Genomic DNA, 26,974 nt, shown 5'->3' with positions numbered 1-26,974 from the left:
GTCCTCAGGTGTCCAATGGCCCCAGGTAAGAACCAGAAAACCACCTGATGGCCGAGTGTTTCTAGTGAGAAACACTAGAAATTGGCATATGTTGCCAATTTGTACTTCCCAAGCGCTTAGTACAGTGCTCTGCACATAGTAAGCGCTCAATAAATACGATTGATTGATTGATTGATAGTGAGAAACATTTTTCTCACATTTTCGAGAAGCAGCGTGGCTCAGTGGAAAGAGCTCGGGCTTTGGAGTCAGAGGTCATGGGTTCAAATCCCAGCTCTGCCAATTGTCAGCTGTGTGACTTTGGGCAAGTCACTTAACTTCTCTGTGCCTCAGTTACCTCATCTGTAAAATGGGGTTGAAGACTGTGAACCCCCCGTGGGACAACCTGATCATCTTGTAACCTCCCCAGTGCTTAGAACAGTGCTTTGCACATAGTAAGCGCTTAATAAATGCCATTAAAAAAAGCCCTAGAAAATCATCACTGGGTCTGCAAAAGAACCTGCAGATGTGGATTCTAGGCTCTAACTTCATCCCCTGCTGATCTACTTACTGAGCTCCTTCTCATCGAGGAGTGGAGAATGCCACCTCAGGCGCTCAATACAGTCAATCCAAGTCTCTCTAGCCCGAGGTGCTCTGGCCCCTAACCTAGGCCAGGCTGCCCGAAACCAAGACCGACTCTCCTGTGCTCCTCCACCTGTCACTCAAAGTGAATAAGAAAGGCTGCAGCGCTGCTTCAGCCCGGGAGACAGGGTGAATCCCTGTTACTATGGCAACCCAGGTGCATAGCCTTCATCCTCAAACTGTGGGCTCCCAGGTGCTGGGGAGTGGGACTTGGGGGTGGTCCCTTATTTAGGTAGACAAATAGTTATTATTATTATTATTAATAATAATAATAATAATAATTGTTTAGTGCTCACTATGTGCCAAGCACTGTCCTAAGCACTGGGGTAATAATAATAATAATAATGGCATTTATTAAGTGCTTACTATGTGCAATGCACTGTTCTAAGCACTGGGGAGGTTACAAGGTGATCAGGTTGTCCCATGGGCGGCTCACAGTCTTAATCCCCATTTTACAGATGAGGGAACTGAGGCCCAGAAAAGTGAAGTGACTTGCCCAAAGTCACACAGCAGACAAGTGGCAGAGCTGGAATTTGAACCCACGACCTCTGACTCCAAAGGCCGGGCTCTTTCCACTGAGCCACGCAAGGTAATCAGGCTGTCCCAAGTGGGGCTCACAGTCTTAATTCAAGGTCACGCAGCAGAAAAACTCCTTGACTGGGCACATTGCACGTGCTTAAATACCACAATGATGATGATTATTATAGTCCACCAATGAGCTTTTGTTTTAAAGACAAACCACAGACTTTTCCCCCAGTTAACAAACATTCTACTGGACTGTCATCTCCATGTGATTCAGGAAACAAGTTCCTTCCAAGTACCTAATCCAAAATCCAGTAAGCCAGCAACAGTATGAATGGATTCACCACAACTGCCATCTTCCCTTTTTTCTTTCCTGCATCCTTAGGGAAAAAAAGAAGCCCTGCCCCTCCTCCCAATGTCCCTTCCCTTGTAACCAGCAGAGGACACATGCTTCTTCTTCAGGACTCCCTGGGGAGCCCCCCTTGGGACAACCTGATCACCTTGTAACCTTCCCAGCGCTTGGAACAGTGCTTTGCACATAGTAAGTGCTTAATAAATGTCATTATTATTATTATTATTATCAAGTATCCTTGTTAGGGGACAGAGATGAGTCCTTCCATTGCAGACACACGGTGGTCAGGGCTGCGGCCAGGGCTGGAAGTGAGGTCACTCCCACCAGATCTGGATTTTATTTTATTTATTTTATTTTATTTTATTTTATTTTATTTTATTTTGTTAGTATGTTTGGTTTTGTTCTCTCCCCCTTTAAGACTGTGAGCCCACTGTTGGGTAGGGACTGTATATGTTGCCAACTTGTACTTCCCAAGCGCTTAGTACAGTGCTCTGCACACAGTAAGCGCTCAATAAATATGATTGATTGATTGGGGGCTTCTATTACCCAACCAGGTAAAGCATTTGTAGGGTGGGATGATAATCTAAGCAGCTAATAGCACAACTCGATTACCAGTGGCCGTGTTAATTATTCTCCAGAAATTAAGTCATTGCTTCCCTTCTTTCCGTGCTCTTATTTCCGATCATCACCCTGTCCCTGCATGTCCTGACTAGCCTCAAAACGCAACCCCCAACTACCAGTTCTGAGAACCATAGCCGGGCCGAGCTCCCCCTGATTTCCAGTTCGCAGATTTCTTCACCGCATCTTTGTCGGTTTGGCTGGTGGTTGTCTCGGGTTTGGTCATCGGAGGGGCTGTGCTGGGTTCTTTCCTGACTCTCTGCTGGAAGAAGAGGTAGAGGGCCAGGCCTTGGTGTGACACCCTTTCAATAAAATGAGTGCTAAACTAGAGCTAGAGTGTGGGTTATTTTGGACACAACCTACTTGATGGTTTGTAATCACACACCCCCGCCGTGTGTGGGGCTTTTTTGTTTTGGGGTGAACTGCTCCAAACTAAGCCACTAACCACCCCAACTGGGAGGTCACAGAGGCTCCGGGGTCCAATTAGCTCTGGCTAGCTCTAATATACTGTCCCCAGAGGCAGTGCCATTACGGAGAAGCAGCGTGGCTCAGTGGAAAGAGCCCGGGCTTTGGAGTCAGAAGTCATGGGTTCAAATCCCGGCTCCACCAATTGTCAGCTGTGTGACTTTAGGCAAGTCACTTCACTTCTCTGGGCCTCAGTTCCCTCATCTGGAAAATGGGAATTAAGATTGTGAGACCCCCGTGGGACAACCTGATCACCTTGTAACCTCTCCAGCGCTTAGAACAGTGCTTTGCACATAGTAAGCCATCATTATTATTATTATTACTGTCCCCTCACCCTGCCACCTCTTCCCCAGCCCGTCCTTGCTCTCTAGGGCTGACTCCTCCAAGGGTAGGAATGGGGCAGCATCTCCTAGACATGGGAAGCGGAACACCCTCAATTCTAATTCTAGCAATCCTGGATAGGGACAGCTAGGAGAAAGGGGTCAGGGGTCAGAAGGTGCTCATGGCCTGCGGAGAGAGCATGGGCCTGGGATTCAGAAAGTCATGAGGTCATGGGTTCTACTCCCACCTCCACTACTGGTCTGCTGGGCCTCAGTTACCTCACCTAGAAAATGGAAATTGAGACAGAGTCCCACAGGGGACAGGGACCGTGTCCACCTGATTTGCTCACATTCATCCCAGCACTTAGTACAGTACGTGGGAAGCAGGGTAGCCTAGTGGAAAGCCTAGTGGGAGTCAGAAGACATGGATTCCAATTCCACCTCTGCCGTTCACCTTCTGTGTGACCTTGGACAAGTCGCTCAACTGCTCTGTGCCTCAGTTAGCTCAACTGCAGAATGGGGATTCAATTTCTGAGATCCCTCCTACTTAGAATGTGAGCCCCGAGTGGAACCTGATTATTTTGCATCAACCCCAGTGCTAAGTACAGTGCTCGGCACTGAGTAAGCTCTTAACAAATACCACGATTACTATTATTATCCCTGTTAATTGTCCACAAGTAGTGTGGGGGTTTGTCAGAAGCAATTCCAAATGTAGGAAGAAATAATACCTTAAATGGTGTAGTACAGTGCTGTCCTTTCCAAAACTGTTGGACCAATTTCTTCTTATCCTGAAATTCTGTGAGAGGAGGTGGCTAGTCACCCACCCCACAGTCTTCAACATCCAAAGAAGCCCCCCAAAACGATCTCCTTCAAGCCCACCCTGGCCTGGACTCATGGAGCCTATCTGAGCCACCAGTTACCTGAATTCTCTCTGGAAATTGTAAATAAATCCCTCAAGCTGGTTTTACCAACCCCGTAACATGGCTCTTAAATTTTAGGCTCTTCCACTTAAAACACTCCCTCTTGCTCAGAGCTATAAAAGCAGAAAGCATGAGTGCTTTCTGGGCCAGGGTTGTCATTCCTACCTGCTTGGAGCACAGAGTCTTTTGACGTTTGCTCAATCCTCATTACGGTTGACAGGTCGCCGTCGCAAAAGCCTGCCTTGCTTGCTTCCTTCATTCAGTCTGTTGGTGCAATTTTCAGCTACCCAGTGTGCTCACCTCTTGTGAGCCTGGGATGACACCAGCTGGATAGTTGGGGTCATTAGTTGCTCGCGGTGAAACGGATGGCTTAACAGTGGCTAATTCAGCAATACGGATGCAATGAATCGGCAATACAGCCCATATGCCGTATGCCATCGTGAGACGGTGTTTTCCTTTCTAGCGGAAGAGCGGGGCTCAGAAGCATCATGACTTAATGGCGTGGTGGGCCAGAGGGATGTAGTATCTTGCTAAGTAGAAGCAGCGTGGCTTAATGGTTAGTGCCCGGGTCTGGGAATCAGAAGGACCTGGGTTCTAATCCCAGCTCCGCCACATGCCAACTTGTACTTCCCAAGCTCTTAGTTCAGTGCTCTGCACACAGTAAGCGCTCAATAAATACAATGGAATGAATGAATGAATGAATATCCGCTGAGTAACCTCGGGAAAGCCATTTCCCATCCCTGGGCCTCACCGTGGCTCAGTGGAAAGAGCCCGGGCTTTGGAGTCAGAGGTCAGGGGTTCAAATCCCAGCTCTGCCAATTGTCAGCTGGGTGACTTTGGGCAAGTCACTTCACTTCTTTGGGCCTCAATTCCCTCAGCTGTAAAATGGGGATGAAGACGGCGAGCCCCATGTGGGACAACCTGATCACCTTTATCCCCCCCAGCACTTAGAACATTGTTTTGCACATAGTAAGTGCTTAACAAATACCATCATTATTATTATTATTATCTGTAAAATGGGGAATAAGATGTGAGCCCCATGTGGGCCAGGGACTGTGTCCAACCTGATTGATTATCTACCCCAGCACTTAGTACAGTGCCTGACACATAGTAAGCACTTAACAAGTACCTCTGTTATTATTATTACCATTATTATATACTGCACACAATAAGCACTCAATAAATACAAGCACCAGGCTAGATAACCACTGATCTTTAAAGACCGGGCAAGGACAGAGGAGGCACTGGTTATTTTGAGCATTTAATTCTTTACTTCCCTAAATTGGTTATTTGTATTCATTGGATTTTAAATAGCATCAGTGTTAATATATCATTCAGCCTTTTCCCCTCACTTTGCTTCGCTGTTGAGCAACTGCGTAAGATAGCGTAGAGCAAGATTTTCGCCCTCCACGGAGTCAATCCCTTCTCCTAACTCTTCCCATTTCTCTTTCCCCTTTTCCTCATCTTCTTGCCCCATCTCCTTCCCGTTTCCTCTCCCTCCTCTGTCCTTCTTTCCCCTCTCCTTCTCCTGCCTCACCTCTCCACGCTCTCCCTGACATGTGAACGGCTTTTATGGGGCGGCAGAGTTAAGCTCATCTTTCAAAGTTTCAATTTTCCGATTGATTGCTAGTAGAAAGGGTGAGCCCAGAACAGAGTGCCGTGTTTGCTGTTCAGAGACAACTCGTTCAAAGGTGCTATTCTCACCTTTAACCAAGAATCTACAGCAAGATAGACGAAAAATATCAGGGCTCGAATCCTCTCCTTTATCTGCTGAAACCCTGATCCTCAACTTGCTTTTCAAAACTCAATGTTGAGGATTTTTTTTTTTTAATTAAACCTCTGCCTTTGGATAACAATAATAGTAATAGTGGTATTTGTTAAGTAATAATAATAATTGTGGTATTTAAATGCTTACTATGTGCCAAGAATTGTACTAAGCACTGGGCTAGATAGATAATCAGGTCCCACCTGGGGCTCACAGTCTAAGTAGGAGGGAGAACAGGGATTGAATACCCATTGGCAGATGAGACAACTGGGGCACAGAGAAGCTAAGCGATTTGCCCAAGGTCACAAAGCAGACAAGTGGATTTGAACCCATGTCCTCTGAGTCCCAGGCTCGTGCTCTTTCCACCAGGCCACGTTGCTTCCCTAATTAAATCAACAATAGCAGTTGACTTAATTACTTTATAGATGAACTTTGATAGTTGAGTGGTGACAGGGTTTTTTTCTTCCAATTTTCTAAAGGATCCCTAATTATCTTGCTACATTAAATACGCATCTGCTAAATTCATTTCCCTCCTCTCCCCCTAAGAGACCTGATCCTAATTACTGATCTGCTCTCCCTCCTTGGGTATGATTAAGTTTGTGGGTCTCATTACATTTGGCTGAATTTATTTCTGTGGCCATTTGAAACATCACCCTCTTTCCCTGCTTTTAAGAGTTGAACACTTCTACGATCAGAACTGAATAAAGAGTTACACAGCAGCAGCACATCAAGGCAGGGGAATAAACCTTGACACCTCTGACCTTGACAGACAGGTTGACGGATCCCAACGTCGGATTTCTCCTCCCTCGAGACGCTCGGCTCGACCTGCCGCGCTTCAGACCTCCTCTTCGTTTCAAAATTCAGTACTGAACTGCCTTTGAACTTAGCTACGACCAAACATTAAAAGTATAAATGATAGTTAGGGCTGCGTTCTCTGCCTCCTGACTTCCAGGGTCGAGGGGAGCGAAGGGGGAATAGTTAGTTACTAAGAGCCGAAGCCAAGGGGGCCGCTTGGCAGGAGAGCTTTTCTCCACAGTTATTTGAGGTTGAATTCCTTCTGGGGCTCTGACAAGATCTCAGATTTTGGCTGAAAAGAACCAAAATGGCAGCTCTGCGGCCTGTTAGCTCTCTGAAGTTACCTCACTGGCTTCCCCCTACGACCCAATCCGCACACCTCGCTTCTCCTAAACCAATCTACTGTACCTCTCTCTTGTCTATCTCACCTCCGACTCCTTGCTTATTTCCTCCCTCTTCATATCTCACAGTCCACCACTTTCCTCAGCGTCAAAACTTCATTAAAAGCCCATCTGCTCCAAGAGGCCTCTCCCAGTTAAGCTCTCATTTTCCCTACTCCCTCTCCCTTCTGCATCACCTGTACGCTTGGCTCTGTATCATTTAATAACTTGAAATTCACCCACCCTTCCCAGCACTCACATATAAATTCATAATTTAAGGCCTTTCTCCCATTGCAGACTGTAAGCTCGTTGTGGGCAGGGAGCTTGTCTACTAACTCCGTTGCAGTGTTCTTTCCCAAGTGCTTAGTAATCAATTAATCAATCAATTGTATTGAGTGCTTACTGTTTGCCGAGCAATGTGCTAAGCACTTGAGAGAGTACGCTATAACAATAAACAGACATTTTCCTGGCCCACAACAAGCTTACTCAAATACTATTGATTGATTGACTTGTACTTCCCAAGCGCTTAGTACAGTGCTCTGCACACAGTAAGCGCTCAATAAATATGATTGAATGAATGAATTGATTAATTGATGGAAACTTTTTCCACTCCTCACCCCCTCAGCTACCCCTAAATTGCCCCGAGGCCCTCACCTCTGAATTGGAGTGTTTTAGCTAAAAATAGATAGCCCCCTGGGTTGGAGGCATTGAAGTAACCACAGAGAAGGCAATGGTTGGGGGGACAACTAGCCCCATGAGATCTTGCCCACTGGGTTAGGGGTCACCCCAATGTTCCTTCCAGTCCAGAACTTCACTGGACAGTGGCAAAGAATGCTCAAACCAACCAGATACCAGATCATCCAACAAACACCCTCAGCCCGAACCCTTTACATCTCTAATTTCCTCTAGACTGTAAGCTCTTTGTGGGCAGGGAACGTGTCTACCAACTCTTTTACATTGCACTCTCGCGAGCGCTTAGTATAGTGCTCTGCACACAGTAAGCACTCAAATCCCGTTGATTGATTGATTCTCTCTAAAGGCCTGCTATGTGCAGTTTCACTTGAACAAGGACATATTTTCAGCTGCACAATTTCCTGTAGTAATACATTCCGCGAATGCCAAATGGAGGAAGGGGTATTTCTTTTTTATTCATTTTGACCCCACTATCCCCAGTCTCCAATGGGCTCTCTGGGCATACAACTCACGGGTGTTTTCCCTGCTTTCACCCTCCATGACTGAGTAGACTTCAATTCCATCCCTTCTCAGCCTGAATGTCAACAGTCCGAGTTTTCCGTCTATCCTCTTGGGAAAGGTCTGCCATCCTGTTCTTCTCAGTGCCCTCTCTGGCTCTGTCGCATCCTTCCAAAGCATCCTGGCCAGGCTTACCCTCCCATTTTCCGACAGAATGCGGTTTGATACAATAGAATAACGTGCTTTGGTTTCATTTTTCCGTCCCCTTCCTATGGTCCGAGAATTTTCTAGGCACTTCATGTGCATTTTTTTCCCATGAGTTCCATTTGTTTTGTAGATGTGACCTTCACATTGGATAGGCACTGAAAAGTTACGTGACTTCATTAATGCCCCTCTGCCCCTTTCATGAAGCTGCCCCATAAGGGCTTCCTTGTTTTTTTGTGATATTTGTTAAGCGCTTATTATGTGCCAGGCACTGTACTAAGTGCTGTGATAGATACAAGCCAATCAGATTGGATGCAGTCCACAACCCACATGGGACTCACAGTCTTAATCCCAATTTTACAGATGAGGTAACAGAGCCACGGAGAAGTGACTTCCACAAGGTCACACGGCAGACAAGCGGCAGAGCCAGGATTAGAACCCAGGTCTCTTTGACTCTCAGGGCCCAAGCTCTATTCACTAAGCCACACTGTTTCTCTTGGTTGTGTTGAACGTCTACGTGAGGGGGAAACCAATCTGAGAGGCAAGGCAGAGGTAGCAGAGGGCGGCTTCTAAGCCAAAGAAGCACATGGCCCGGGGTTTTGGAGTAATGCACTCTACTAAGTGCTTGGGAAAGTACAATTTGTTGAGCGCTTACTGTGTGCAGAGCACTGTACTATGTATTTGGGAGAAGTACAATATAACAGAGGTGATTGACACATTCCCTGACCACAGCAAGCTTACATCTGAAATAAAAAGAGTCATGACCGCTGCTCTCAAAGAATTTCCAATATGGGACTCAAACCCTGAGGGCCAGGCTCCTATTTCCAGTGCCGCCCCTGACAGGAAATTTAGCAAGATGCCTCTCTTTCCATTGAAAAGATGGGTAGTAATAACAATAATTGTGGTATTTGTTAAGCGCTTACTATGTTCCAGGCACTGTACTAAGCACTGGGGAGGATACAAGCAAACCGGGTTGGACACAATCCCTGTCCTGCATTGGGCTCACACTCTTAATCCCCATTTTACAGATGAGGGAACTGAGGCCCAGAGAAGTGGAGGGCCCCACTCAAGGCCACACAGCAGACAAGTGACAGAGGTGGGATTAGAACCCATGGCCTTCTAGAGTCCCGGGCCCGTGCTCTATCCACTACGCCAACCTCGTTCCTCCTTCTCAGGGAGGTTGCAGGGATTGACAAAAAGATGGTAGAGGTGGGCGTCCTGAGCATTCCCCGGAAGACACCTGCGGTGGAATAATAATAATAATAATAATAATAATGGCATTTGTTAAGCACTTACTATGTGCCAAGCACTGTTGTAAGCACTCGGGGCGGGGGGGGGGGGGATACAAGGTAATCAGGTTGTCCCCCATGGGGCTCACAGTCTTCATCCCCATTTTACAGATGAGGTAACTGAGGCACAGAGAAGTAAAGTGACTTGCCCAAAGCCACCCAGCTGACAAGATTTATGATGGAAGATTTATGATTAGGAGGAGGAGGGTCGATGTTTGGGCTTTCCAAGACTACCTCCACCGGGAGGGTGAAAAGTGTGTCTTCGGCTTCTCCCGCATTCTCACAAGCATCTAGTCCACTGCTCTGTGCTCAGAAGGTGCTCAATAAATGCCACTGACTGATTTCACGGGAGGAAGATAGCTACGGATCCTGGGTGGTGTGGCCATTTAGGAGTGTCTTCCAACCCTGTGTTTCTGACATCATCACTTCCTATCAGGTCAAGAGAGGATGCGGCGGGAAAAGAAAGCAAAGAGATTATGCCTCGACTGCTGTCGGTTGAACCTACCACATTCCAGGGGAAGGGAATTGGGAATTGAGTTCTAGGGCTAAGGAGGTTGCTCTCCAAATCCAAATGGGAACCCTCGGAATCGTCCCCAATCCTGCCTCAACGGGAAACTCCCATCACACCCCAAATCGGTGGCCTCTCTCCTGCTCGACCCTGCTGCGGCTAGAACAAGCAAGGAAGAAGGCGCCCGTTAGTTAAATAGTTTAATCAGCAGTTTTACAATTCTAAAATGAACAGGCAGAGTTGGTAATAAAAGGCTCCAATGTTAGCTCCCATTCTGAATCGCTCTTTTTCTCTGTAAAGGTTGACATTACAATCGAAAAGGACCCAAAATGGCGGCACCTGCCCATCCTCCGTGCTTGGCGATGCAACAGATGAAATCCCTGAATGGGTATTGCTTCAGGTTGGATTTTTTTTCCTTTTTTTGTTTTTTAATGGACAAGAAGGAAGGTCCTTCACTCCACAACTGGTCACAGGTGACCAATGGAAAGAAGGGAGGGTGGAGAGGGGGAGGAAAAAAAAAATTGAAATAACTGTCAAGTTCAAATCATGTGACCCTGCCGGCTGAAGACATCGGTGCTGAATGAATGAATGATAAAGCCCACAACACTTTATTACTATGAAGATAGTTACCGTGAAATATCTCTCACGCTGAGCAGCTGGCTTCAAGAAACGTGTCTTTGCTTAAACTTGCATAATAAACATGCAATGAGTTATCCGTTTGGAAGGGGCGGTGTTGGATTTGGTTTTGGTTTTCTTTTTTCTGTTTTTTTTTTGCAGTCTTTTCGTTTTCCTACAAAGATTTCATAAGGTTGCAGGGTGGCATTGGAGCATTCCCAAAATTAAGAGCGAGAGCAGCGAGGGGACAGCGGGTGTGAATTTAGCCCAATGAAAACTGCCTATGGTTACCCTAAGACGCGCCACGATCGCGTCGGGTGACGGTCTGTTCCGACCCTCCTCCGCCGGAGAAAAAAGAAAAAGGAAACCACAGTCAACTCCCATATCGATCCGATTTGGGAGAGAGGGGTGACGATGGAGAAAATAAAGATGTCTTGGCTTTGTTTTGTTTTGTTTCCTGTTTGTTTTTTTGTTGTTTTCTCATGCGCTCGTCTTCTGCATAGCTCAACCCACGTCTAGTAAGGCACTATTTCCCAACCCACCTCGGGGTCCACGGCCACCGGTAACATCGCTCCGGTGAGCTGTGAACGGACGGGATGATTGACCCTTCCAGGATGATGAAATAAATAAACCGAATCGGGGCGGCGGCTGCCCTGGGCCTCTGGAGGTGCTCTGGACGCCCCTGGGATCTTGCGGGCCGGAGGGGAACCTGATCCGTCCAGTGAAGGGGCCGTGGGGCTCCGGTTGACGGGGTGTCGGCTGTATTTCTCCATCCCGGCCGGCCTCCTTTGATCACTGGCTGCGGGGTGGTCGTCGGTCCTCAAATGAAGTACCCAGGGAGGGAGTGTGGAGGGTGAGAAGAGGTGCCCTTGATCTGGTCACCCCGAGCGGAGCCCCGGGGCTCGAGGAAACACCCGAGATGGGCATGGCGGGTCTGGGGAAGCGGGGAGCGGGCAGGGATGGGGGTGGCGAAGGAGCCGGAGTTGACTTGCGGGGGGCTCCTGGGCCGCGGCCTCAGAGGCGTTAGTTGAGCTGATCTTCGTACTGTTTGCGGAAGCAGTCGCCGGCTGGGAAGAACTCCCAGCACCTCTCCTGGTACATCTTCCAAACGTATGACTCCTGAGGAGACAGAGAGGGGTTGGTTGGTGAGGGAGGAACGGGCAACCCGATTCTGGGCGGAAGGGGTCCCGGTTGCCAGCCGACTCCAATAAAAACCAGTTGCTCCAGGGCCCAACAATCCCTCCTCATCCACTTGGAGGTCGACCCCCTGAACACCCCCACCATGGCCCTCCCACCTGTCCAGGATCTCTCTGAGGTGGACTTTCTTCGCTTCCCCCTTGGCTCCCTCCTCCTCCCAATCCTCCTTCAATCTCTCTCTCTTCCCCAACCCCCGCCCCTGCCTCTCATACCTGCCCTGTATGTTCTGTCTCATCTTTGTTTATGAGATACATCAGAAAGAACCTGTAGAGACGAAAAAAAAAAAGTGGAATTCAGGAGAACGTCAACAGGACCGGGTGAGGAAAGATGGGAATGTGAGGACCAGGCTGGGAGAACAGGAAGGACTCGAAATCAGGGGTAGGGAAATTCAGAGAGTTCCAGGACCAGATGGATGAAGACGAGTGGGGAGAGCAAGACCGGTCTGGAGGGGGAAGACAGGTGGGAGTACCCCAGGAAAGGCTCTCTTGGATTTCGAAACAGGGCCTGAGATTATCCAGCGCTTAGTACAGTGCCTGGCACATAGTAAACACTTAACAAATACCATAATTATCAACCTGAAAACCCACATCCTTTTTGTTCCATCTCATCTGAAATGCCTCCTGGGCCTCTGCATTGTATCTAATCCCACACTCACCACAGTGCTGAGCATATAGTAAGTGCCTAACAAAGAAACGGCAGTCGATGATGGCCGCACTTTTGGGGCAAGGAAGAAGAGGTTTCTTCTAATGGCATTGGTTAAGCGCTTACTATGTGCCAGGCACTGTTCTAAGCACGGGGGTAGATACAAGCTAATCAGGTTGGACACAGTCCATGTTCCACATTGGGCTTCTAATCTTAATCCCCATTTTACAGGTCACTGAGGCTCAGAGAATAATAATGATGACAATCATTAAGCACTTACTATGTGCAAAGCACTGTTCTAAGTACTGGGGAGGTTACAAGGTGATCAGGTTGTCCCACGGGGGGCTCACAGTCTTCATCCCCATTTTACAGATGAGGTAGCTGAGGCACAGAGAAGTGAAGTGATTTGCCCAAAGTCACACAGCTGACAAGTGGCAGAGCTGGGATTTGAACCCATGACCTCTGACTCCAAAGCCCGCGCTCTTTCCACCGAACCACACTGCTTCTCTAAGTAAAGTGAAGTAAAGAGAAGTGAAGTGATTTGTCCAAGGTCACCCAGCAGATAAGTGGCAGAGCCGAGATCAGAACCCAGGTCCTTCTGACTCTCAGCTCTGTGCTCTACCCACTAGGCGATGCTGCTTCTAAACTGGTTTAAACTGGTTTTGACACTCTGTTTCCCTCCTGCCATCCAAGCAACCTACAGCAAGGGACTATCAGATCTCTCTCCCTCTCTCTTTTTCTCTTTCTCTCTCTCCTCCTGTTTGCCCAGCGACAAGACACAGACCAAATTCCCGTTCTCCTTCCCGGGCTGGATATGGCCGCGACCGGTGACCCCTCTACTTACAGGTAATTGGCCAGGTTGTGTTCCTGCAAGGTGTGCGTTTCGAAGCCGTGGGGCACCGTGTCGAAGTAGTCGTTGCCGATGCCACAGATAAAGCATTTGGTCTGGAAGGGAAATGGCAGCATTGGGCAAGTCGGAAAAACCAGCCCGAATAATGACAAATTGCACCGCGAGGGTGTTTGAGAGGAAACTGCTCTTGGTCACACATTCACTTGAGGAAGGGCTGAGCCAAAGTTGTCTTCCCAACCCTCCAACCCCGCTTAATCTGTCACCCCTGTGGCTTTTCGCCACAAACCGTAAGCTCGTTATGGGAAGGGAACGTGACTGCTAATTTTATTGGCTTGCAATCAATCAATCAATTGTATTTATTGAGCGCTTACTGTGTGCAGAGCACTGTACTAAGCACTTGGGAAGTACAAGTTGGCAACATATAGAGACGGTCCCTACCCAACAGTGGGCTCACAGTCTAGAAGGGGGAGACAGAGAACAAAACCAAACATATTATCAAAATAAAATAAATAGAATAGATATGTACAAGTAAAATAAATAAATAGAGTAATAAATAGGTACAAACATATATACATATATACAGGTGCTGTGGGGAAGGGAAGGAGGTAATACGGGGGGATGGAGAGGGGGACGAGGGGGTAGTCAGTCAGTCCATTGCATTTATTGAGTGCTTACTATGTGCAGAACACTATACTAAGCACTTGGGAGAGTACGATATAACAATAAATGCACACATTCCCCGCCCACATCAAACTTACTCTCTCAAGCGCTTAATACAGTGCTCTGCGCATAGCTAGCGCTCAATAAATAGCATTGATTGATTGATTGGGCGCTATCGCCCATTGGGAAAGATCAGGAGACCAGGTGGCAGGAAATTCTCCAAGCCAGAGAGCAACCATTGGTCCCCGGCTGTGGCGGGGAAGGAACCCAGCTAAACTCCTGGCCGGGGGACTCAAGACCGACCGATTCCATTGCAATAGGGCTGAGTTTAGCGGCTCCCTCCCGCCACATCACTGGTGGACAAGTCCAAACTGTTTGGGGCCCCCTCCTACCTCACCTCCCTTCTCTCCTTCTCCAGCCCAGCCCGCACCCTCCGCTCCTCTGCCGCTAATCTCCTCACCGTACCTCGTTCTCGCCTGTCCCGCCATCGACCCCCGGCCCACGTCATCCCCCGGGCCTGGAATGCCCTCCCTCTGCCCATCCGCCAAGCTAGCTCTCTTCCTCCCTTCAAGGCCCTACTGAGAGCTCACCTCCTCCAGGAGGCCTTCCCAGACTGAGCCCCTTCCTTCCTCTCCCCCTCGTCCCCCTCTCCATCCCCCCAATCTTACCTCCTTCCCTTCCCCACAGCACCTGTATATATGTATATATGTTTGTACATATTTATTACTCTATTTATCTATTTATTTTACTTGTATATATCTATTCTATTTATTTTAGTTTGTTAGTATGTTTGGTTTTGTTCTCTGTCTCCCCCTTTTAGACTATGAGCCCACTGTTGGGGAGGGACTGTCTCTATATGTTGCCAACTTGTACTTCCCAAGCACTTAGTACAGTGCTCTGCACACAGTAAGCGCTCAGTAAATACCATTGATTGATTGATTGGGGCTACTGGAAGTTGGGCAGACCCTCTTTGAAAGAGAGAGAATTGGCAGGACAGAGTGGTAACATCCAATCTGGAAAATGCCGGCAGCTCCTCACCTCCATGTCTTCTTTAACCTGCTCCTGCTGGTCTCTCAGTTCTCCAAATGCATCGATAATCAAACCTGGAATCGAATCAAGATGAGAGTCCTCAGTTTAGAGGCGACAGGGTCGCTTCTTTCTTACCCAGCTACCGAGTTTGTAGGGCGACCCCCCTCCAGTGAGGGCCAGTGGAAAGCGGCGATGTTGACGCAGAGAAGCACTGCAGCCCGACAGAGCTCGTATCTGGAAGTCAGAAGGAACTGGGTTCTAATCCCGGCTCCGCCACTCATCTGCTGGGTGACCTGGGAGAAATCATTTCACTTCTCTGGGCCTCGGGTACCTCATCTGTAAAATGGGGATTGGGACTGTGAGCCTCCGTATGGGAAAGAGACTGTGTCTGACCTGATTAGCTTGAATCTACCCAGCACGTAGTATAGTGCCTGGCATATAGTAAGCACTTAATAAATACCATTAAAAAAAGAATTTTAAAAAAATCTATGCACAGTTTAGAATGTCGTTTGGTGCATTATTTGGGCTGACGGATCTTCTGGCCACCTTCCGCAGGACTGACGTTAGACAAATTGAACAAAACCAATCTTTTGGGAAATGGGGCATGGACTAGGAACCACTGGACTGTAAAAGCTCCTTGAGGGCAAGGAATGTTGTCTGGTTTCAAGTGGACTCCCCACCCTTCACCCTCAGACAGTCCAATGAATCCACCGTTTGATTGATTACTGTAGTTTTCGATGTCTACTGCAATTGCCAAACATACCCATCGATCCCTCATATTGAGCAGCGTGGCCCAGTGGACAGAACCCGGGCCCGAGACTCAGGAGGACCTGAGTTCTAATCCTGGCTCCGCCACTTGTCTGCTGTGGGACCTTGGGAAAGTGACTTGATTTTTCTGTGCCTCAGTTACCTCATCTGTAAAATGGGGATTAAAACTGTGAGCCCCTTGTGGGGCAGGGACTGCGTCCAAACTGATTAGCTTGTATCTACCCCAGAGCTTAAAACAGCTCTTTCCACATACACAGTAAGTGCTTAACAAATACCATTGTTATTATTATTATTACTATTAAGTGCTCACTGTGTGCAAAGCACTGTACTAAGAAGTTGGGAGAGTACAACAGCTGGTAGACACATTCCCTGCCCACAATGAGCTTACAGCCTAGCAGGGGAGACAGACATTAAGATAAATATATTTACAGATATGTACATAAGTGATGTAAGGATGAGTTTCCTGAATAGCTCAGAGAATTTATAAACCCGTCCAATCAAAGACAGGCTAGATTTTAAAAATAATCTATGGGAAAATAAATGCTGACCAACCTCCACAGAGCCAACATAAACATTTCTGGCCTGAATGATGGTGCGGAACAGTGTCATTTTGACAGGAAGCAATATAGTGCTGGAAAGCACCATCAATTTCCTCTATCACGTTAGAAATTTTAAAGATTGGTTCCTAAGATGTATTTATGGGCAACTTTTTTAGAATGCTCCTGAAGATGAATTTTTTTTTTAAGTAAAATAGATAGATTCAGGGAGGAGATATCTTTGGATCTAAGTTCCCTTCTCTTGTTGTCCTAGATAATTCATTTCTTTAGTCTTCTGAAAACACAGCGGTGAAAGATGAGTAGCCTACTGGACAGAGCACGAATCTGGGAGGTGGAATTCCTGGGTTCTAGTCTCTGCTCTGTCACCTTGGACAAATAAATAATAATAATGATGGCATTTATTAAGCGCTTACTATGTGCAAAGCACTGTTCTAAGCGCTGGGGGGGATACAATGTGATCAAGTTGTCCCACTTGGGGCTCACAGTCTTAATCCCCATTTTTACAGATGAGGTAACTGAGGCTCAGAGAAGTTAAGTGACTTGCCCAAGGTCACACAGCAGACTTGTGGTGGAGCCGGAATTCAAACCCATGACCTCTGACTCCAAAGCCCATGTTCTTTCCACCGAGCCACCTCACTTGAGCTCTCTGGTCCTCATTTGCCTCATCTATGAACTGGGGAGAAAATGCCTGCTTTCTGTCCTTTTTAGATTGTGAGCCCCATGTAGGTTCTCTACCTCCATGCTTATAATAATAATGATGATGATGGCATTTATTAAGTGCTTACTATGTGCAAAGCACTGTTCTAAGCACTGTGGAGGTTACAAGATGATAAGGTTGTCCCATGGGGGGCTCACAGTCTTAATCCCCATATTACAGATGAGGTAACTGAGGCACAGAGAAGTTAAGTGACTTGCCCAAAGTCACACAGCTGACAATTGGCGGAGCCGGGATTTGAACTCATGAACTCTAACTCCAAAGCCCGGGCTCTTTCCACTGAGCCATGCTGCTTCGCTGCTCATCACCTAGGAAGCACTTAATAATATCATCCTTATTGGTCTTTTTTGTTAGTATTACTCTGTGCAGAATTCACAGCGTGATTGGAGGAGGAGGCGCTTAGTACAGTGTCTGCACACAGTAAGCACTCAATAAAAATGATTGAATGAATCTGGGAGCTGTGTCTGCAGAAGGGCCTGAAGCTGGGGCAATTTTTGCAGAATGGATCTAAAGCCATCTTGGCTTGGCTCTTTTAGGGCAGAAATTTCAGCTGCTCTTAGGAAGAGAAAGAGAGAGAGAAAAGGGAGGGAGGGAGGGGCTGCTATATTAATCAATAAATCAATCAATCGTATTTATTGTACCCTTCCAAGCACTTAGTACAGTGCTCTGCACACCATAAGTGCCCAATAAATACAACTGACTGAGCAAGGGAGAGAGGAAAAGAGGGAGAGAGGGATAGAAAGGATAGTTAGAAAGAGGGAGAGAACTTATAACGGGGTGGGAGGGGGAGGAAGAGAGGAAGGGAGGGATGGAGAGGCTGTTATAATGTACTCTCCCAAGCACTTAGTACAGTGCTCTGCACACCGTAAGTGCCCAATAAATACAACTGACTGAGCAAGGAACAGAGGAAAAGAGGGAGAGAGGGAGAGAAAGGATAGTTAGAAAGAGGGAGAGAACTTATAATGGGGTGGGAGGGGGAGGAAGAGAGGAAGGGAGGGAGGGGCTGTTATAATGTACTCTTCCAAGCACTTAGTACAGTGCTCTGCACACCGTGAGTGCCCAATAAATACAATTGACTGAGCAAGGGAGAGAGGAAAAGAGGGAGAGAGGGAGAGAAAGGATAGTTAGGAAGAGGGAGAGAACTTATAAGGGGGTAGGAGGGAGAGAGTACAAAGCGGGGCATACCTTGTATGATGGCCAACAGAATGACGATCACAAAGAAGAAGAAGGTAATGTCGAAGATTATCCGATAGATCTCATATTCGTCTCCCGCTGGGTCTTCAATCTCATCGCCAATGCCCCCGCCAGCACGTACGCCCACATACATGTGGAACATGTAGCACTGCCAACATAAGAACACACGCCGCGCCATGAAGGCAACTTCTTCTGCAACCAATGATATTACCTGTGCGCAGAGCACTGTGCTAAGCACTGGAGATTCAAAGGCTCACCGACCGCTATGCCACCTGACCCACAGTGGGTTAAGGACTGTTTCTGGCTCAACGCAACACTTAGCACAGTGCTGGGGGTACATAATAATAATAATAATAATGGCATTTATTAAGTGCTTACTATGTGCAAAGCATTGTTCTAAGCGCTGGGGAGGTTACAAGGTGATCAGGTTGTCCCACGGGGGGCTCACAGCCTTCATCCCCATTTTACAGATGAGGTCACTGAGGCCCAGAGAAGTGAAGTGACTTGCTCAAAGTCACACAGCCGACAACTGGTGGAGCCGGGATTTGAACCCACGACCTCTGACTCCAAAGCCCGGGCTCTTTCCACTGAGCCACGCTGCTTCTCTGTCCATGATGCGCATGTAACAAATACCCTCACGTGAGGAAATCGTTAACAAGGTTACAGGCATTGATTTAGGAGGGAGGTTGTTCCCTATGGCACTAACGTGATTCTCTCAACCAATCAGTCAATCCATCCTATTTATTGAGCGCTATGTATAGGGCACTGTACTAAGTGCTTGGGAGAGGACAATATGATAGAGTTCTGTCCTAGCATAGACAGGAAAAAAAAGCATTATTTTATTTGGGGCTGACCCCAACTACCCAAGTTTCGGTATTTGTAAACGTGCCAACGGTTGGCACTGGCTTTGAAACAAAAAAACGTTCAGGATGTTTTTTATGTTTCTTTAAAAAAAAACTGTTAAAAGACCTTACCAGGATACGGGCTATAGCGAGAAGCAGTGAGACCCAGTGGAAAGAGTCCGAAAGCCTGGGAATCAGAAGGACCTGGGTTCTAATTCCAGCTCCACCACGTAAAAGCTGTGCAACTGTGGGCAAGTCACTTCACTTCTCTGTGTCTCCGTTTCCTTAATGGAAACTCAATACCTGGTCTCCCTCCACCTAGACTGTGAGCCCCCTGAGGGACAGGGACTGTTTCCAACCTAAGTAACTTGTACCTTCTCCAGCGCTTAGAACAGCGCTTGGCCCATAGTAAGCGCTTAACAAGTACCATCGTTATTATTAGGACAGTGTTTGACTAGAGAAGCAGCATGGCTTAGCGGAAAGAGCCCGGGCTCGGGAGTCAGAGGTCGTGGGTTCTATTCCCGGCTCCGCCACTTGCCTGCTGAACAAATTAATTATAATTCATTATTAATAAGAGAAGCAGCATGGCTCAGTGGAAAGAGCCTGCGCCTTGGAGTCAGAGGTCGTGGATTTAAATCCCAGCTCCGCCACTTGTCAGCTGTGTGACTCCGGGCAAGTCACTTCACTTCTCTGGGCCTCAGTGACCTCATCTGTAAAATGGGGATTAAGGCTGTGAGCCCCACGTGGGACAACCTGATCACCTTGTAACCTCCCAGCGCTTAGAACAGTGCTTGGCACATAGTAAGCGCTTAATAAATGCCATCATTATTATTATTATTCTCTGTGCCTCAGTGACCTCATCTGTAAAATGGGGATGAAGACTGTGAGCCCCATGTGAGACAACCTGATTACCTCGTATATCCCCCAGTGCTTAGAACAGTGCTTGGCACATAGTGAGCGCTTAACAAATACCATCATAATTATTGGGTAGGGACCGTCTCTATATGTTGCCAACTTGTACTTCCCAAGCACTCAGTCCAGTGCTCTGCACACAGTAAGCGCTCAATAAATATGATTCATTCATTCATTCATTCAATCGCATTTATTGAGCGCTTACTGTGTGCAGAGCACTGGACTAAGTGCTTGGGAAGTACAAGTTGGCAACATATAGAGATGGTCCCCACCCAACAGTGGGCTCACAGTCTAGAAGTCTAGATTGAATGAATGAATGAATTATTATTATTATTATTGTTACCCAGTAAGCGCTTAACAAGTACCATCATCATCATTGTTATTATTATTGTTACCCAGTAAGCGCATAACAAATACCCCCTCCCCAGAATAAATAAATGAGTAAAATAGAAAAAGAAAGAGGGGAGGCTCACCGTGAGCATGTCGTCGCATTTCATGTCGGGCATATCGCCGTCTTCGCTCTTGTTGTAGAACTTGCGGAAGAAATTGAACGCCACCACGGTGTATAGGTACACGACGACCGCCAGCAGGCCCACGGTCAACACCAGCTACGAGACACGAGGACAGCGGACGCGCAAGGCGTGAGGCGCGGTGACCGGGACCGCCCACTTTGGGTTGGGAATTAATTCATTCACTCCTCTAGTGCCAACCTTCTCAGTGGGTCTCCATCTCGTCTGTCTCGCCGCGGACCCCTGGCCCACGTCCTGCCTCTGGCCTGGAATGCCCTCCCACCTCTAATAATAATAATAATTAAGCACTTTTTATGTGCAAAGCACTGTTATAAGCACTGGGGAGGTTACAAGGTAATCAGGTTGTCCCACGGGGGGCTCACAGTCTTAATCCCCCTTTTACAGATGAGGTCACTGAGGCCCAGAGAAGTGAAGTGACTTGCCCAAAGTCACATAACTGATAGTTAGCGGAGCCGGGATTTGAACCCATGACCTCTGACTCCAAAGCCCGGGCTCTTTCCACTGAGCCACACTGCTTCTCTTCAAAATCTTACTGAGGGCCCATCTCCTCCAAGAGGCCTTCCCAGACTAAGCCCCACCTTTCCTCATCTCCCACTCCCTTCTGCGTCACCTCAACCTGCTCCCATTGCTCTTTCCCCCCCTCCCAGCCCATATCTGTCATTTTACTTATTTGTATTCATATAATAATAATAATAATGGCATTTATTAAGCGCTTACTATGTGCAAAGCACTGTTCTAAGCGCTGGTGAGGTTACAAGGTGATCAGGTTGTCCCACGTGGGGCTCACAGTCTTAATCTCCATTTTACAGATGAGGTCACTGAGGCACAGAGAAGTGAAGTGACTTGCCCAAAGTCACACAGTTGACAAGTGGCGGAGCCGGGATTTGAACCCATGACCTCTGACACCAAAGCCCGTGCTCTTTCCACTGAGCCACGTTGCGTCTCCCCCTCCCTAGACTGTAAGGTCACTGTGGGAAGGGAATGCATCTGTTTATTGTTATATTGTACTCTCCCAAGCATTTAGTACAGTGTTCTGCACACAGTAAGCGCTCACTAAATATGATTGAGTGCTTATTGTGTGCAGAGCACTGTAATAATAATAATAATAATAATAATAATGATGGGATTTATTAAGCGCTTACTATGTGCAAAGCACTGTTTTAAGTGCTGGGGAGGTTACAAGGTAATCAGGTTGCCTCATGGGGGGCTCACAGTCTTCATCCCCATTTTCCAGATGAAGGAACTGAGGCCCAGAGAAGTTAAGTGACTTGCCCAAAGTCACACAGCCGTCGACAATTGGCAGAGTCGGGATTTGAACCCATGACCTCTGACTCCAAAGCCTGGGCTCTTTTCCACCTCGCCACACTGCTTCTCTACTAAGCACTTATTCCATCACTAGGGCCCGGCTGGGTCGACTGACTATAAGGCACCGTCATTTGTGCCTTATTAATTCTCCCTTCCTCTCAAGAGCGTGGGGACGAATTTATTTTCAGTTTTCTCCTGTCTTTAACAAGCTGTCAGAATATTTTATGCAAAACGACTGCTTAATTGGCTAATGAATACACAGTACAGCTGAGGTGTAAATGAGCTGAGGCTCTCCGCCTCCACACCTCCTGCGGAATGAGATCCTTAAATCAATCAATCAATCAATCGTATTTACTGAGCGCTTACTGTGTGCAGAGCACTGTACTAAGCGCTTGGGAAGTACAAGTTGGCAACATATAGAGACGGTCCCTACCCAACAGTGGGCTCACAGTCTAGAAGACTGTGAGTTGTTAAAGTTGTTTTGAGGCTAGGAAGTTGTGGATTTTTACCCCTGGGTGCAGGCGAGGAGAGGGGTTTCATTGCTCATTGGGGGCAGGAATGTGTCTGTCTGTTGTCATATTGTACTTTCCCCAAGCGCTTTGCACACAGTAAGCACTCAATAAATGTGACTGAATAATAATAGTAATAACAATGATAATAATAATAATGGTATTTCTTAAGCACTTACTTTGTGCCATGCACTGTTCTAATGAATGTTGTTGTCTGTCTCCCCCTTCTAGACTGTGAGCCCGCTGTTGGGTAGGGACCGTCTCTATATGTTGCCAACTTGTACTTCCCAAGCGCTTAGTCCAGTGCTCTGCACACAGTAAGCGCTCATTAAATACAATAGAATGAATGAATGAATTTAATAACACCCCAATTATTATGATTATCATTATAAAGGGATGAAAAATGGCAAGGAGATGGAATGAACTGGAGACTTATCTTCTTGTTGTTGTTGTTGTTCTGTTTTTATGGTACTTATTAAGTGCTTACTATGTGCCAGGCACTGGGATAGCTACAGGTTAATCAGGTTGGACACAGTCTCTGTCCCACATGGGGCTCCCAGTCTGAATCCCCAGTGATTTAATGATTGGACTAGGACTGTCTTGTGGGATAGCGATTGTGTCCAACCTGATCCTCTTCCCAAGCGCTTAGTACAGTGCTCTGCACACAGTAAGCGCTCAATAAATACGATTGAATGAATGAATGAATCCTCTTGTAGCTCTACCCCATCGCTTAGTTCAGTGAGTGAACTAGTTAGTTCGCTAGTGAGCACTTACCAAGTACACTATTAATGACAATATTAACATTATAACATATCTGCTCTCTGTTTAAAGGGTTCATCTTCCTTGGGCAAGTCCCTGACTTCTCTGGGTCTCAGTTGCCCCCTCTGTAAAACCAGGACAGTTCATGCGTCTCCCACCCCTGCTTATAATAATAATAATAATAATAATGACATGTATTAAGCACCTACTATGTGCAAAGCACTGCTCTTATAAACTGAGCCCCATATTTAGAAACCAATTATTTTCTATTCTCTCCAGGGCTCAGCACCATGTTCATCATATTGTGTAAGCTAATAATCAATCAATTAGAGCAGCAGCACTGACTAATTGATAGAGCCTGAGCCCGTGAGTTGGAAGGACCAGGGTTCATTCATTTATTCATTTAATCATATTTATTGAGCGCTTACTGTGGGCAGAGCACTGTACTAAGAGCTTGGGAAGTACATTCTAATCCCGGCTCCTCCACTTGTCTGATGTGTGACCTTGGACATGTCACGTCACTTCCCTGTGCCTCAGTTACTTCATCTGTAAAATGGGGCTTAAGACTGTGACTCCTATGTGGGACAGGGACTGTGCCCAACCCGATTTGCCTGTATCCACCCCAGTGCTTAGTACAGTGCCTGGCATAAAGTGCATAACAAACACCACATTGGTATTATTATTATTAGCATTGAGCAATTGTAATTATTGAGCACTTAACTATGTGCAGAGCACTGTACTGAGCACTTCGGAGAGTCCAATATAACAGTAGGTAGACACATTCTCTGCGCACAATAAGCTCACAGTCTAAAGGGAGCTAATAGTCTAGAGGGGTCATATAGTAAGTGCCTAGCAGATAATCAATCATGGTATTAACTGAGCATTTACTGTGCGCAGAGAACTATACTAAGCACTTGGGAGAGTCCAATACAACAGTAAATGGACATATTCCCTGCCCATAATGAGTTTACAGTCTAGGGGGGAGATGGACAGTAATATAAATAAATTACGGATATAATAATAATAATATTGGCATTTGTTAAGCGCTTACTATGTGCTAAGCACTGTTCTAAGCGCTGGGGGAGATACAAGGTAATCAGGTTGTCCCACGTGGAGCTCACAGTCTTCATCCCCATTTTCCAGATGAGGGAACTAAGGCCCACAGAAGTCATGGTTGTCTGACTTGTCTGCTGTGTGACTTTGGGCAAGTCACTTCACTTCTGTGGGCCTTAGTTCCCTCATCTGGAAAATGGGGATGAAGACTTGTCAGTCACAACTGACAAGTGGCGGAGCCGGGATTTGAACCCATGACCTCTGACTCCAAAGCCCGGGCTCTTTCCACTGAGCCACGCTGCTTCTCAATGGATGTAAGTGCTGGGGGGCTGGGAGGGGGGGGATGAATAAAGGGAGCAAATCAGGGTGACCCCAACAAACACCAGTGAAAGACAAGAGTCAATGACGGGATTATTAAACTCTTCCTGGAAGATTTTCTGCTTGGGTGTGAGGGAAAGGAGGGGGTGGGGACCACAGGCGATGCCCTCCGTTACCTGCTTGCCGTTGTGAGTCACGGATGACAGGATGGTCCGCAGGGTTTTGAATCCCATGGCGATGTCCAGGAGGTGGGCAGCGAAGAAGAAGTTGTTGTAATGTCCCAGGACAGACATAATCATGTACCAGGCCAGGTAAAGGAAAGACTAGTAAGGGGAAAAGAGGACCAAAAGAAAAACAAACAAAAAACCCCCCAAGAAGTACATTAGGAAAGCAAAATCCCAAAGCCTTCACGGGTGGGTAAGCTCCCTCTAGACTGTAAGTGCATTGTGGGCAGCGAATGTGTCTTTTTATTGTTCTACTGTGCTCCCCTAAGCGCTTAGTGTGGTGCTCTGCACATAGTGAGCACTCAATAAATATGACTGACTGATTGGGTCGGTCTTAGCACGGGGAAGGCCGGACGAGACTCCTTGACTGGAGTGTCCCTCGCCTCCGTTTCGGGCAAACAAGCTAAGCCGATGGAGGCTCTTCGCCAATTCCCGTTCGGCCACCACAGCAGGAAATGGAGGAATCGTGGATTGTTATGAGGTGATTTGTGAGAGAGCTGACTAGAAAAATCCTGTTCCTGAGAGCAGGGGGTGCCGGGTTTTCACGTTGAGGCTTAGGGGAGAACTTGTTGGGAACAGGCTGTGATCAATCAGTCATATTTACTAAGCATTTACTGTGTACTAAGCGCTTGGGAGAGTACGATAGAACAAAGTTGGTAGACACGTTCTCTGCGCCCACAGTGAATTACAGCCCAGAGGGGGAGACGGACATAAATATAAATAAATGTATTATGGATATGAATATAAGTGCTGTGGGGGTGAGGGAGGGGTGAATACAGGACGCAAATCCAAGCGCAAGGAGGTCGCAGAAGGGAGTGGGAGAAGAGGAAATAAGGGCTAAGTCAGGGAAGGCCCCTTGGAGGAGATGTGCTTCAAAGAGCCAACAGACCAGATAACAGCCATTTTGGATCTTTTCAGGCCTTGTGAGGGCCTTGGAATAAGTAAGCCTGCTAGTCCAGGCCATGCAGATAGATTCGTTCCCCAATGTAGATGAACTTGCTTTCTAGTTCTTTTTCTTCCAAAAACAATGGGAAGAAAAGCAGAGGGCCATAGGTCCTCTGTGGCCTTTAAATGGAACAGGCAGATACCCATCTTTCAGGAAGAATTGTGTGAGAGAAACTGGCGGATAATCGAATCCCTTTCTTAAAACAAACCCTCCCGCCTCTGTTCGGCGAGAATGCGTTCTGTGCCGAGGTGGCCCTCATCAAATGAGCTTACGTTATCGGTGAAGACAACTCCGAGTTTCCACATCTGATACTTCACATCAATGGAATTCAGTCTGGAATGATAAACGCCAGAAAGTAGCTGGGTGAGTCTGTGCTGGTGGGAAGAGAAAGTGCTGGGGATTGGGAAGACACTTCCACCTTCAGGATAGAAAAATCTTGTTTTGCTTTTGGCCCACTCCACCTAGCACTGAACTCATTGTTCGGCACTAAGAAGGCATTCAATTCCCATTCCTGATTAACTGATTCCCGGGAGCCTACAAGAACGAAACTGGTGCAACAGTAGAAGCTGAAAGGAAACATTTCCGCTTTCCTGAAAAACCCCCAAAGGTAACCTGGCTTGGATTTCTGACTGTTGCAAATACAATAACAGTAATAATTATGGTACTGTTCAAGTGCTTAATAATAATAATGACGGCATTTGTTAAGCGCTTACTATGTGCCAAGCACTGTTCTAAGCACTGGGGTAGATACAAGGTAATCAGGTTGTCCCACGTGGGGTTCACAGCCTTAATCCCCATTTTACAAATGAGGTAACTGAGGCCCAGAGAAGTGAAGTGACTTGCTCAAAGTCACACAGCTGCTAAGTGGCGGAGTTGGGATTAGAACCCACAACCTCTGATTCCCAACACCCGTGCTCTTTCCACTAAGCCACGCTCCTTTCTTACCATCTACCAGGCACTGTTCTAAACACTGGGGTAGACCCAAGGTAATCCAGTTGGATACAGTCCCTGGATTAATCCCCATTTTACAGATGAGGGAACTGAGGCACAGAGAAGTTAAGTGGCTTGCCCAAGGTCACACAACAGAGCTGGAGCTGGGATTAGAACCCAGGACCTCTGACTCCCAGACGTTTCCTTTAGGCCAGACTAATTCTATAACTACGCTGCTTCTGCAAACATCGACACACGCAACGAAATGTCTGTTGGGAAAAATTACACTCGGGATAAAATCCACAGATTGCAACTGGGGAAGCAGCGTGGCTCAGTGGAAAGAGCGAGGGCTTGGGAGTCAGAGGTCATGGGTTCGAATCCCGGCTCCGCCACTTGTCAGCTGTGTGACCTTGGGAAAGCCACTTAACTTCTCCGGGCCTCAGTTCCCTCATCTGTAAAATGGGGATTAAGA

General features: G+C 47.2%; 1 protein-coding gene across 1 annotated transcript in view; it reads right to left on the bottom strand.

Annotated features, from left to right (window-relative positions):
• Positions 1-10,130: 10,130 nt before the first annotated feature.
• Positions 10,131-26,974, bottom strand: part of RYR2 (ryanodine receptor 2) — a 307,123-nt gene continuing 290,279 nt past the window's right edge. Inside the window, exons 98-105 of the mRNA XM_038761058.1 lie at positions 25,845-25,905; positions 24,579-24,725; positions 20,402-20,536; positions 18,166-18,322; positions 14,950-15,014; positions 13,246-13,346; positions 11,972-12,023; positions 10,131-11,681 (exon numbers count right to left, since the gene is read on the bottom strand). Of these exons, the coding sequence (XP_038616986.1) occupies positions 11,586-11,681; positions 11,972-12,023; positions 13,246-13,346; positions 14,950-15,014; positions 18,166-18,322; positions 20,402-20,536; positions 24,579-24,725; positions 25,845-25,905 (814 nt within the window). The 3' untranslated portion in view covers positions 10,131-11,585. The remainder of the gene's footprint in view (positions 11,682-11,971; positions 12,024-13,245; positions 13,347-14,949; positions 15,015-18,165; positions 18,323-20,401; positions 20,537-24,578; positions 24,726-25,844; positions 25,906-26,974) is intronic.

The sequence above is a fragment of the Tachyglossus aculeatus genome, chromosome 19 (assembly GCF_015852505.1).
Source record: "Tachyglossus aculeatus isolate mTacAcu1 chromosome 19, mTacAcu1.pri, whole genome shotgun sequence".
Classification (NCBI taxonomy): domain Eukaryota; kingdom Metazoa; phylum Chordata; class Mammalia; order Monotremata; family Tachyglossidae; genus Tachyglossus; species Tachyglossus aculeatus.
The sequence above is the reverse complement of the archived record's forward strand: the minus strand, read 5'-3'. Positions and strand labels throughout refer to the sequence as shown.